Source organism: Macrotis lagotis, chromosome 2 (genome assembly GCF_037893015.1).
Source record: "Macrotis lagotis isolate mMagLag1 chromosome 2, bilby.v1.9.chrom.fasta, whole genome shotgun sequence".
NCBI lineage: Eukaryota > Metazoa > Chordata > Mammalia > Peramelemorphia > Peramelidae > Macrotis > Macrotis lagotis.
This window is the reverse complement of record NC_133659.1, coordinates 171,763,636-171,777,238: the sequence shown is the minus strand read 5'-3', so window position 1 is coordinate 171,777,238 and position 13,603 is coordinate 171,763,636. Positions and strand designations below refer to the sequence as shown.

The 13,603-nt window shown below is 35.2% G+C and overlaps 1 protein-coding gene across 5 annotated transcripts in view; it reads left to right on the top strand.

Annotated features, from left to right (window-relative positions):
• The window catches only part of RPS6KB1 (ribosomal protein S6 kinase B1), a 42,979-nt gene that overhangs the window by 13,082 nt on the left and 16,294 nt on the right, over positions 1-13,603 (top strand). For 4 of the 5 annotated variants that reach the window (XR_012475833.1, XM_074223561.1, XM_074223559.1 and 1 more), the window contains exons 3-12: positions 496-616; positions 2,208-2,276; positions 3,818-3,965; positions 6,995-7,052; positions 8,751-8,878; positions 11,417-11,507; positions 11,700-11,790; positions 12,366-12,473; positions 12,782-12,844; positions 13,028-13,105. Coding sequence is in view for 4 of the 5 variants with exons in the window: in XM_074223561.1 (XP_074079662.1) it covers positions 496-616; positions 2,208-2,276; positions 3,818-3,965; positions 6,995-7,052; positions 8,751-8,878; positions 11,417-11,507; positions 11,700-11,790; positions 12,366-12,473; positions 12,782-12,844; positions 13,028-13,105 (955 nt within the window). In the remaining variant the exon portion in view is untranslated. The remainder of the gene's footprint in view (positions 1-495; positions 617-2,207; positions 2,277-3,817; positions 3,966-6,994; positions 7,053-8,750; positions 8,879-11,416; positions 11,508-11,699; positions 11,791-12,365; positions 12,474-12,781; positions 12,845-13,027; positions 13,106-13,603) is intronic. The other variant, XM_074223560.1, reaches the window with a different exon arrangement.

Sequence of the window (13,603 nt, the reverse complement as noted above, 5' to 3'; positions counted from 1 at the left end):
TTTGCTCTTTTTTTTAGGTTATAACCGTCAAAGTAAAATTGTTGGGCCAAAGGGTATACACAGAAGAGTCTTTTGAGGGGCATAGTTCCAAATTATTTTTTCTTGTATATTTTTAGACAATTCCCAGTATACTGCTCAAATTTCCAGATGAGCATAAAGTCCAAATTTTCTCTTATATAATATTCAAATTATGAAAGTAATTTTTTCTTTTACATCATATGGTTGATAATTCCTTTTCTATTTATTTGTTCACAGAATTTTAAAGTATTATGATGTTTATAGAAGAAAATGCAGTTCAGATTGGCATTGTCAGAACACTGTAATTTGAGCTGCCACATATTTGTTTTACAGCTTCCCTTGTAGCATGGTTATTAAATTTCCCAATGTGCATTTTTTAAATATAACAGGATTATATTTCTCCTTTTCTTTCTAAGAATATGATGAAGAAAATGTAAATTTTTGCCAATTGACTTTTGGTTTTGCTTTTCTCCTCAGTGGCATGGAACATTGTGAAAAATTTGAAATTTCAGAAACTAGTGTGAACAAAGGGCCAGAAAAAATAAGACCAGAATGTTTTGAGTTACTTCGAGTACTTGGTAAAGGGGGCTATGGAAAGGTAGGAAATATTTTTTTTTTTTTTAGGTTTTTGCAAGGCAAACGGGGTTAAGTGGCTTGGCCAAGGCCGCACAGCTAGGTAATTATGAAGTGTCTGAGACCGGATTTGAACCCAGGTACTCCTGCCTCCATGGCCGGTGCTTTATCCACTATGCCACCTAGCCACCCCGGAAATACTTTTTTAAAGTTACAATATCCCAAATAAAAACTGTCTTCTTATTGAAGTGGATAGTTTGGTCTAAATTGTTGGTGCAAAGGTTAGTATAGTAGGTAGAACAGGTGGTGCCATAGTTGAATAATGACCAGAAGATTTTCTTCTATCTATCATCACTTTGCTGGTATCAATAATGGGGGAAATTCTTAGTTGTATATTCTTGGGTTAAGAAGGTCAATCTCTTTTAAAATGTATATATATCCTTGGGGAATTGTGTTTTTCTAAATGGCTATCAAATTTTGAGCCTGGGTTACAGGACACTAAATACCAAGGGCAGTAAGGACTGAGTATAAAGGAGTGGTACTGGAGATAAATTTGGCCTATTTTAAATAGCCTGTTGTCTCTTTTATCAGACACTTGTAAACATGCTCTCAGTCTGTCAGAAGGCAAGATTTGGACAATAATGTATCATGGAAGTATGTCACTTTTTTTCAGTATGGTATAGTATGTTATTAATTTTTTTACAAAATACAGCATTTACAGATTATTTTTAATACTGAAGACAGTGAATGAACACTAAAATATCTTGAACAATCAAACTCTGAATATCTGATTACTTTAGCTATTAGTTGAAAATGATTTTACCATAGTTTTTATAGAGGGCCAGAAGTTTCAAACTCTGCTTGCCTTTCAGATATATAAAAATACCCAAGAGAAGTCATTTAACCTCTCAGTATAATAGGCAGTTCTTGATAAGTTGCAGAGAAGGTGCTGACCTGCATTAGTAAAAAGGAGTTTCCTCTATCGATGAAATCACAGGTCCTGTCCCTATTCGATTCCTCTCTGTCCAATACTAGGGTGTAAATTAACAAAACTTAAGTCTTACTGACTTCTTTATTGCTGAATTGTGAAGCAAAAATAGTGAAACACTTTTCTAATCATACCTGAAAGATATTTCTGAAATATTAGTAGACTTTTTAGTTTCATATAAATTTCTCTTTGAGTTTTGCCTATAAATTGTTCCAAGCAAATTTTTGGATTTGTATTTTGAAGGAATACTGTGTGTTTGAAAGTCCATTGGATAGTTTTTCCCATCAGATTAGCAACAGATCAAAATAGGAAAACTGCAAAGTGCAAAATAGGAAAACTAGTGCTCAGCCCCCAACTTGGATAATCAGATGATTGGTTGCACATAGATAGTGTTTTTCCTGGCCCTTATTATCCAAGATGTCCCCAAAGTCTTAGTGCATTTTAAACCTATTAAAGCTTATAGCTTTGGGGACATAAAACATACAACAATAAGTATACTTATATCCCCAAATTATTCTTTTGTGTGATTAGGAAGTATGCAAGTTTGACTTGAAGCTCTGCCTATCACAAGTTCAACTGCTGTGTTTTGGTTTTTCATGATCATTTATTATTACTTTTATTTACCCAGGTTTTCCAAGTTCGAAAAGTAACAGGAGCAAATACTGGGAAAATATTTGCCATGAAGGTGCTTAAAAAGGTGACTACTTTTTTCTTTCCATTTATCCTTTTTTCCTGTTTTTATCAACTTTGGTTCAGTGTATTTTGGGAGGGTGGGGTGATAGTGGAGATTGCCCAAAGAAGCAAACTGATTATTTTGGTTTATTAAGATGTTTATAACCGCTTGGCTCTTAGCTTCAACTTCAATTTGTACCTACCTGGTACTATGCTTGTATGTAAATGCAAAGATAAAAACAACATAGTATCTTCAAGGAGCTTGTCTTGGATTATTTCATTCAGTCTTTAAATCTTCCTGTTGGCAGCAGAGTGAGGAATAAAATATACAAGAATAAGCAAAATACAAGATACTGAGTGAGATGGGCAAAGGAGAAGTTCAGAGTATTTTAGGATGATATGAGGAAGGAAAGATTCCTTGAATATTTTCAGCAGGGTTGGGAAGAAGGAAGTGGAAAGGAGACAAACAGAGAAGATTCTTTGGAAGAAGGAACAGCTAACTTGATCTGAAGGAAAATGAGGATTTTGGAGATGGGAGACAACCTGGGTGAAAGTGCAATCAAAAGTATACATGTCAAGAGTAGCAAAGTAGTTCCATTTTAACTAATTATTCAGAGCATATGAAGAGGAATCTTGTTAAATAAGATTGGAAAAGTAAAGGAATTACCTCATGATTGATGATGTGTAGGACTCTATGTTAGAGTCCCCACCAAGGTTATAAGCAATCACTGAGGTAGAATATGTCAAAAAGTGCCTTTTTTATCTTCTCAAACTGAATGTTCTTGCCAGGATAGATGTGGACTTTTCTGTTGACTTTCTGGGCTGTTCCTCACTTTAAGGCAGTATTTCAATAGCTCACTGGGCTGAAAGTTGAAAAACATAGATTCCAAGCTTACTTAAGATTTTAGATCTTATCTAAGTTTCTGAATCTTGATTTCTATCAGTGAAATGGGGTTAATAATTTCCATCTGGCCTTTCCTTTGTAACTTTTTTGAGAACTAACAAACTTACCAAATATATTGAATTTTGAAATAGAACAGAAAAATTAATATGTGTCCAGGTAATGTCTCCAGTAAGATTTCGGGACTTTGGTATTTGCATCTCTATTTCAGAATAAGAAATTTCTAAACAAATAATTGATTAAAATTATCCCTTGAGCCAGATATGTTTTTTGTCATTTCTGTGGACCATGCTGAGATTACAGACTCAAGAGCCATTTTTAATCATAGAACTTGGGTTAGGAATAACAAAAAAATGCAGTTGGTGGAAACATAATTTCAGTACCAGCAGTAAGTCATCTTTATAATGTCAGTTTGGGCAACCTAGGCAACAGCATAGGTCGCCAGCCTCAAAGTATGACTAATAACAAATTAACTCTCCTGGCCATACTCTGTGTGGGGAGTGATAAAAAAAAATTATTCACTCCATCAGTATTTGCTGATTTTGATATTGTATTTAAAAAAAGTGAAGAATGAATTTTTCATCATTAACTTGTGTGTAGAGCACAACTATGTCTGATATAAATGCCTAGACTGTTTTGTTCCCTCATGTCATTTCTTCTTTTAGGCTATGATAGTAAGAAATGCAAAAGATACAGCTCATACAAAAGCAGAACGCAATATTCTTGAAGAAGTAAAGCATCCCTTCATCGTGGACTTAATTTATGCCTTTCAGACCGGTGGAAAACTCTACCTCATCCTGGAGTATCTCAGTGGTCAGTATGCACTGTTGTATTCCCTTATTTCTAACTATTCTAGAAGTTGTGAACATTATATAAAACATAATATTACTGTCATATTAGCAAAGTTAAGCAAAAGTTGTAATTTATATAAAATATGCTTTTTCAACTCTGCCAACACTTATTAGGTATCTGCTGTGTGTAAAGTACTGTGATAAGGGTGGGAATACAAAAATGACACAGTTACTGACCTTAGTCTACCAGAAACCATATGGGAAATAGATAGTTATGTTTAATATAAGATAGTGTGGGATAGGGGCACAAGAGAGACTGAGACACAGTGCTTTGGAAAGTATAGAGGAGGGGGAAAATCAGTTTCAGCTAGGGATCACTGAGAAACTTTAAAGCAAGAGTGAGATTGAAGGATGGAGGGGGAAAAGGAAATGCAGTGGAGACTATCAGGGCACAGAGGGATAAGATGGTATGTCAAGTTTGGGTACTAGTCTAATTTGGAGGCATTTTTAATCTTAGCAAAATAGGAGAATAGGTAATCCACTAAAAGAAATGGGGTTAAGTTTGGGGGGGCAGGACTTGAAAAAGAGCCAATTTGAGGAATGGGATAGAGGTGTTATGAAAGACAAAAGGGGGGCAGCTAGGTGGCACAGTGGATAAAGCACCAGCCCTGGAGTCAGGAGTACGTGGGTTCAAATCTGGTATCAGACACTTAATAATTACCTAGCTGTGTGGCTTTGGGCAAGCCACTTAACTCCATTTGCCTTGCAAAAAACAAAAAAAAAGAAAGAAAGAAAAAAGGGTTTGCTATTTTGCATTGAGGGCCCAGTTCAGATTAGATAGTGTAGAAATAGGATAGCCAGTCATCATAATTTGTGCATTCCTTAAGCAGCTTGGCTTTTGCTTTCTAACAGAGAAGATGGATCATAGAGGTGACCCAGGATTGAGGATCACTTGGATAGGGGGTGAAGGGGACAGTACCTTTATTAAACTTTACATTCTTTGAGCTATATTCAAAGGAAAATTTAAAGTCTAAATGAATCTTAACTTTAAACTTTTTATCTTCAATATTTTTCTAATCTCATAGTAGTCATTTATATAATATAATGGAGTAATAAAAATTTAACCTTATGTACTGAAATTTGGGAATACTTTGATACAAATAAAACAATTAATCCTTTATAATTCTGAATTTTTAGAGAGCATTGAAATACTAGAGGGGATGAATATGACAGTTAATATATTTGTAATTGGATCTGTCAACAAGTATTTATTCATTACCATGATGTGCCAAAGCAGAAATTTTGAGGCTGCAGTAGGAGAGTAGTGTGAATAGAGAAACCTGACTTTGGAGGTGGGAGGTTCCTTTCCAGGCCTGGCTTGTGACCTCTCAGTGCCCTGGGCCACTCTTTGAGTTTCCCCATTTGTATTAGTTACTGGGAATTCTTCTTCAGAAGTGCTTCATACCAGTGAAAGTCCAGTTTAAAAAAAAAAAACAAAACTTGCAGATGCTGGAGATACTGATACCAAAATGAAACAGCTTTTTACTTCAAGAGCTTACATTGTATCAGGTGAGACAACATAAAGGCATACATATAAATATATACTAGACAGAGATACAAGGTAATTTGTTGAGGAAACTCAAGCTCTTGGAGGAATCAGGAAGGCCCTGAAGTATAAGGTGTTTAAGTTGAACCTTGAAAGGAATTAGAGATTCCAAGAAAAATCAGGTGAGAAGGTAGAACATTCAGGCATGAATGACGGCTTGGACAAAAAGAGTTGCTGGATTGCCTTGTATGAGGACAGCAAGAAGATCAGTTTGGCTGGAATGTGGAATGTATGAAAGGGAGCATAATAAGGTCAAAAAGTTAAATGTATGAAAAGGCAGAAAAGCACCAGGTGGTGAAGGGCTTTCAATACTAAATAGGAGTTTATATTTGCTACTAGAGGTAATAGAGAGCTTTTAGAGTTTGTGTGACATGAGTCATACCTTTGCTTTAGGAATATCATTTTGGCATCTCTGTAGGGTGATTATAAAGTAGGGAACAATTGAAATAGTTTAGCAAGAGGTGATGAAGCCTGTACTAGGGTGGTGAACATAGGAAGAGAAGGAAGGGAAGTTGATTTGTTAAGACTTTACAACATATTGGACATGTGGGGTCAGGGAGGAGAAGGAATTAAATATTGAATCCAAAGTTGTGAACCTGGATGTCCAGAAGGAAGCAGGAATCAAAACGTTCAGAAGAGGAGTGGGTTTGGAAAAGGAGGAAGAGGCAAAAAGATAAATGTATCCACTTTTGTTTGTATTCAGAACAGACTCTTGGAGTATACCTGCAATTAAAGATGGTCTGGATAATTATCTAGCAAAAGAGATAGAGGAGTGGTAAGCGAAAGAATAATGTCACTAAAACCCAGAGAGGACAAAGTATCTAGTAAGTAGACATGGATGACAGCGACCTAGATTTCGGAGAAGTACTAGAGGATGAGGGAGGTAAAAAGACCCATTAGATAATTGGCAATTGAGTGATAATTGCTGAAATTGCTGACTTTGGAGAGAGCAGTTTGTGTGGAAAGCAGAGTTTAAGAGCCAAAGAGAGATAAAATGAATGATTTAATCTAAGTTAACTTTAAACCTGTTTTTTTATAGAACAATATTTACATCAAGTACTGACTTATCCTAGGCAAAAATGTATGTTTTTTTCCATATATTTGTTTGTTTCCTTCCTGGAGGGTCTTGCCAGGTTTCCTTCAGGTCTAGCCTATGGGTTGGTTTTTTAGTGGTCCCAGAGGGCATGGACATTTAGTAACTGGCATGGCTATTGCAACTGTATACTAGTACATCTCCTCTTATGGATAGATTTTACCAAGGTTTAAATCATAAGGTTTTACTTTATCTAGAATCTTTATAGATATGCAGTCTGTAAATATAAAACCTAGGATTTCAAGACAGATTTTCATTATAGTTTTGAAACCAGTATCTTTATCATCATATAAACAAGAATACTGAGACCACAAATGGAGATTTTTTTCATGTCCTTTTCATCTTTCTACAGGAGGAGAATTATTTATGCAGTTAGAAAGAGAGGGAATATTTATGGAAGATACTGCTTGGTAAGTGTCATTTTGGTGGCTTCATAGTTTTAGATAATTCATAAAATTAAAAAATAAAATCCCAATCTCCTGGTGGAGATTATATGTACAGAGGTTCATCACATGTGAATTCTTCACTAGAGGCTACATTGCTTTTGAAGATCTCATTATTTCTTTACCTGCATCCCACACCCTGAGTAGAAGTATATGCCTGTACTTCATTCTTTGTGGAGCTTTCTTTATTTGAGCTGGTGAACCACCAGCCTCATACCTGGGTGAGTATACTCTGTGTGTGTGTGTGTGTGTGTGTGTGTGTGTGTGTGTGAGAGAGAGAGAGAGAGAGAGAGAGAGAGAGAGAGAGAGAAAGAGAGAGAGAGTGAGCACATGTGCGTGAGTGTGTGTGTGTATAATAGGGGAAGAAGAAGTCTTCTTGCATATATTCACTGTGGCCAGGCAACCTTATCTTGGTATTCTTCACATTATACTCAGTTTAATACTTTAAAGAGCCATCTATCTGGGTGCTACTAACTCCAGCCACACAGACTTTAGCAGGCTTTATGCATGAGTTTCCATTACTGAAATAAAATCATTGCCCAGTGACCAGTCTTCTGAAAGTGTGATTCTGAATTTAATTGACTAGTCCTCAGATGAAAGACACATTCTGTCATTATAGCCATACTTGAAACTTTTCCAGAACCTTGTGCTTTTAAGAGCCTATGGTCCCCTCCATTACCAGGAAGAGATAAAAAACTGGTACTTGAGTAAAGTCGGTCTCAATTCTTTATTTTCCCCCAATTGCCTTGCCTCCAAAACCCCCACACAATCAAAGTAAAAAAAGTACTATATTGGAAATTGAAAAGTCGCACATTCTCTAATAAATTTACCATATTAGATAAAAGTGATTGTTATCCTATATATAAATTGAACAAAAAAAACCAAACTTAAATGTATAACCTTAATTACCAAACTACAATCCATTCTTAAATTTTAGACTCTTTTCCTAAAAGAAGCTGCATATAAGAGCTTTAGGGATGAAATTCCATAAGGGAATTCTCATAGTTCTTTTGAAGTCTATTGGTGGTCTGGGGGACTGTGAAATTGCTTCAGTTTTCCTTGATCTATCTTGTAGGATTAACAGCATTGTGCTGCAGTCAAACTTGCAGTGCATTATCCTTTTCCAATCCAAAGATGGTTGATTCAATCCTTTATCTTATGGTGTTAGATGAATTTGAGTATTACCCAATGTATAGATTGTGGGCTAGGACCTTGACTTAGCGGTTGGTTGGTTGGTTGGTTGGTTGGTTGGTTGAAGAAGACCAAAACAACATCACTATGTTAGTAAATATGTAGAGCAAGGGATAAGCAAGAAGAAAGTCTTCTTCAAACTGGGATATTTGATTTGTGAGATAAACAAAAATCCTAAGGGGAAATTTGTTTTAATTGAATGTTTATTTCAAGCAAAACAAAGCTTGACCAATGAGAGATTGGGCTGATTGAGACTTTTTGAAATGGTAGTGGTATTCTAAAACTCTTGATAGTTTTACTTTGTTGCATCCTTAAACAAAAAAAAAAATCTTGTATTTTCCCTAATAATTTACTTTCTTGTATATCTCATATTTCTTTTAAGGAATTGTTGTTCCATACTTATCTGTTTTCAGTATATGACTTGATTTTGGGCAGTATAGTATTTTTAATTATGTCAAATCACTTTTGTTCCAGCTTTTACTTGGCAGAAATCTCCATGGCTTTGGGGCATTTACATCAAAAAGGGATCATCTACAGAGACCTGAAGCCGGAAAATATCATGCTTAATCACCAAGGTGGAGATAACAGTAAACAATTCTATAGTAAATAATCAACTTAAAATCCTCTCCATAGGCCAAAACCATTTTTAAAATGCCTATATTCTTGCACTAAAATTCTTCTCAACAAATTTCAAAACACCAAGATACTTGCTGGCATTTAATTGTTCAGTTACCTTTTGTTGAAGAGAATAAAAGAGTACAACATTCTTAGTAAGGCTATTGATTTCTTTTAATGACACTTAAAGAAATATCATTATTTCCCATGCCTTTATTTCATCTTGCCATCACAGGAGATTTTTGTTGGTTTTTGTAAGGCAGTAGGGTTAAGTGACTTACCCAATGTCACACAGCTAAGTATTAAGTGTCTGAGGCTGAATTTGAACTCAGATCCTCCTGACTCCAGAGCTAGTACTCTATCTATTGCCCCATCTAACTGCCTCAGGAAGATTTTTAAAATGTAGCAGTATTGTGAGGAGGAAACCAAAAAATCAAACCCAAAGGCTGTTTTCTTTTGAATCAGAACAGAGATCTATATGAAAGACCTATATAAAATTCTATATAAAATTGGGACATACTTGATAAGTTGAAATGACCTTTAATAAGTACTGATATGGGGGTGGCTAGGTGGTACAGTGGATAGAGCACCAGCCCTGGAGTCAGGAGTACCTGAGTTCAAATCCGGCCTCAGACACTTAATAATTACCTAGCTGTGTGGCCTTGGGCAAACCACTTAACCCCATTTGCCTTGCAAAAAAAACCCCAAAACTAAGTACTGATAGTTTTGCTTTCTACTATGAATTATTTGAACCATTGTTGCTTAGAACAGAAATTTGAATCAAAATTCATTACAACTCTGGGGGGAAATATTAGTGGCACTCCTCAGATTTCCAACTCTTTTGCTTGCCAGAGTCAAGATAAGGGCAGCTGTGTGCTGCTGCAGTTGCTGGAATGACCTCAGAGATGACCAGTTCAACCTTTACTTGAACAAGAATTCTCCACACAAACACAATATACCTGACTGACTATATATTACGCTTTCCTGTATGTTCATTAAATTTATACTGGCTGTTCTTAAATTTGATTTTTTTTAAAAAATTCACTTCGGAAACTTAACATTTGAGAACTGATCCAATTCCTAATCATTACTCATAAGCACTTTTATTTATATCTAGAATCACTATTCTGTTGTCACTTCAATTTCTGGCAGTCTTTGTTCTTAAAAGGAGCCTTCCTTTTCTTATTCATTTCATATGCAAGACTGTTATTATTTTCAAGTTTGAGCTTTATAACTAGTCCCTCCAGAACTATGTTACTGAAGAAAAAAGTCTAGGATAAATAGACTAGATTGATTTTTTTCACATAGGATTGGGAGATGAAGTAGGATAGGGAGGGATGGGACACCAAATATGTGGTTATATTTAGGTTATTATGGAACTTGGGTATGCTGTCCAATTATAATTCATATGATAGTTAAACCGGAAATGCAACAAGATTACTCCTAGTATCCTAAGACCAGTATCATAAATAAAGTAAAGAATGAATCATGCCTTTCTATAAAGATATTTGCTTTTCAAACACTTGAAATATTCTGTGGAGAATCACTGTATCTGTTGGGCATGGGATGTCACCTATTTGTATTTTAGTTTGTGTATGCTTGCTCATGCGCCCGCTCGCGTGCGTGCGTGTGTGTGTGTGTGTGTGTGTGTGTGTATCTAAGCCATGTTTCTGAATTCTGAGGCAAATGATGACATTAGAGCCACCATTAGATTAATCTCTTTTTGATGTTAATCCCCACATCTGTTGATAAGGTATGTCATTTCTTTTACTTTGAGTATATTGTCAATTTTCGTGCAAAGATCAGGAGGCCTGCTGCCTTAGTCCTGCTTTTTGCCCAGTCATGTCTAAGGAATTAGAAGGCAACTAGAATAGCTGAAGGGTTTCTAATGATGGATATAAAGGAAAACCTAAGATGAAATTGTCCTTTACTGTGAGATATGCTTTTCTGTTTCTGAGCATTGCTCAGCACTTCATAGCAGTTTGATGAACAGATGATGAGATAAGCTAAATCTGTTGCCAAAAATAAGCCAATTTATAAGTTTTTAAGTCACAATTCTTTATCATCCAACTATAAATTGTTTGTATGGTATTATATTTCTGTGTGAAAGAGGCTGGAATGCATCAATCTTTATATGTAAACTAGATTCCCAGATCCTTAACCAATTAACAGGAAGTATCTTCAACCTAGGATGGTACCTTCAATGGATAATAATGTACTCTAGGTGAGTTCATAATGGGACCATGCTTGGACATCCACTCCTTCCTGACCTATTATTCCTTGATTCCACTTTGATAGTCAGAAAATGATTGCTTGCCTATCTTTTATTTTGACATTCCAATTTTTATGAGTGTATGTAAGAATAAGTTATAATACCTGCTTTTTATTGGATGCTTAGAAACAGGTTAGATAAAAAAAGTTAAATCTTACGGGTCATCTATGAACAGATTGTTTCTGTTATGTGTTTGCTTTCTTTTACACATACTTAAAATTCTCAGAATAACCTTGCTATCATTTCATTTCAGGTCATGTGAAACTGACAGACTTTGGACTATGCAAAGAATCTATTCATGATGGAACAGTCACACACACGTTCTGTGGAACAATAGAATACATGTGAGCTGCATGTTGAAAACAATATAACTCTGGTCTGGGGTAATAGCTAAATTTTTCCTGCTTTAAGTCACAGTTCACAAGTTTACTTAGTGGAATTATGTATTTCAAATACGGTTTTTTAAAAAAATGCTAATTATCTTGTAGGAGGGCCTATCAAGTGTTTTTAGGTAGATTCTTTTTTTCCCATTGTAGGGCTCCTGAAATCTTGATGAGAAGTGGCCATAATCGTGCTGTGGATTGGTGGAGTTTGGGGGCATTAATGTATGACATGCTGACTGGAGCAGTAGGTGCACAATTAAAGACTGCATGCTTTTCAACTCAAGGCGGGTAGTTGTTGATCACTGTGATAGGCCCTCTGTCTCTGTGGAGAGCAGACATACTGCTTAGATAGAAGTTTCTAATATAGTGTGGTTTTAAGTTGCTTTCAAAGGCAAATCTCTAGAGATCTGGTAAAAGTAAATTTTTGTATTTAAAGAGCTCTTTATACTTTTAAAATTTCTTTTATCTGTTTCCTCATTTGATTCTTAGAACAACCTTTTGAAACTTATAGGAATAGATAAAGAAACAGGCTAAAGAGCATAAGTGACCTGTCCAAAATTGCCTAGCAAGTTAATGACAGAGCCTAGGCTAAGAATCTAGATCTGCTTGGTCTAGTGATGTTTATGCTGTACCACAGAATCTTTAAAATCTACATATATTTAGCACTCAGCTCATTTCTCAACATGAAAACTTGTTTTTATGCATAGCATAATACAGCTAACTAAATTGGAAACATTAACAATTTGTGAAACAATTTTTAAAAATCCCTTATAAGGACTTTTTTTTTTTTTAACCCTGATTTTCTTTTCTGCCTTTCAGCCCCCTTTTACTGGGGAGAACAGAAAGAAGACAATTGACAAAATCCTCAAATGTAAACTTAATTTGCCTCCCTACCTCACACAAGAAGCCAGAGATCTGCTTAAAAAGGTTGGTTTTCTTAAAATATCCACATATGTACTCATTCTTACACAAACATGAACACAAAGTATCTCTTGCTGGCATGAGAAAAACATTTTTAACGGTGTGTAATAGATATTTTGAGAAATGAAATGGTCATGGAAATTAGACTAATACTTTTTTCTTGTAGGTAAAATCCAGATATATTTGATTGAAACTTTTTCCACAATAATATCCAGAAGAAACTGAAAAAAGTATAACTTTAATAAAAACTTTGAACAAGTGTTCTTAAGAGTTATCTGTTTTAATTCATTTGTCTTTTTCTTTTCCTCTCCAAGCTGCTAAAAAGAAATGCTGCTTCGCGTCTTGGAGCTGGTCCTGGGGATGCTGGAGAAGTTCAGGTATGAACTGGTACATTAGATTCCTGAGCTGTCTTATGAAAGTTTTTTTTTCTTTTAAATTTTAAAGTGAAGGATGTAGAAATGTTGACTGTAGTTGAAAGGCTAAATCATATAGTGAGTTATAAGTTTTATTTAACTTGTGTAGGTTGTTCCTAAGTCAATTATTTCTCTTTTTTCCCTTAGGCTCATCCTTTCTTCAGACACATTAACTGGGAAGAACTTCTGGCTCGGAAGGTGGAGCCTCCCTTTAAACCTCTTTTGGTATGTTATGTATAAAAAGAATTCAGAGAATCCAGCCCCCATTTTTGTTGAGAAGAATGAAACATTTTCAAAATCTAAGAATTATTATTGGTTCTTAGGTACCATGTTATTAACTCTAGACAAACTTGGAAATGTCATTTTGTAAGGTCTTTTAAAAAACTAATGCCAGTAATGAATGCTTTCTTTATGTAAAATGAATGTTGCTTAGAAACTTTTAGTGGCCAATTCAGGATATTGAAAATTCTTACCCTGTTTTTCAAAGCCTTTTTCAGTCCTAATCACTGGCAGTTTTTCCTCCAAAACAATCACTGAGCAGGTAAACTGTTGTGTGTTTTTTCCTTTAATCTAGAAATTGAGTGGAATTCAAAGTAGAGTACAGACTGGCCTATTTTAATTGAATCATCTTGTATTTTCCACTTGCAAGGAAATTTTATGAAGCTTAGTACTATATAACCTGCTTTCAAAAGTTAGTAATTTTTGCAATAGCTAGCTAGTTCT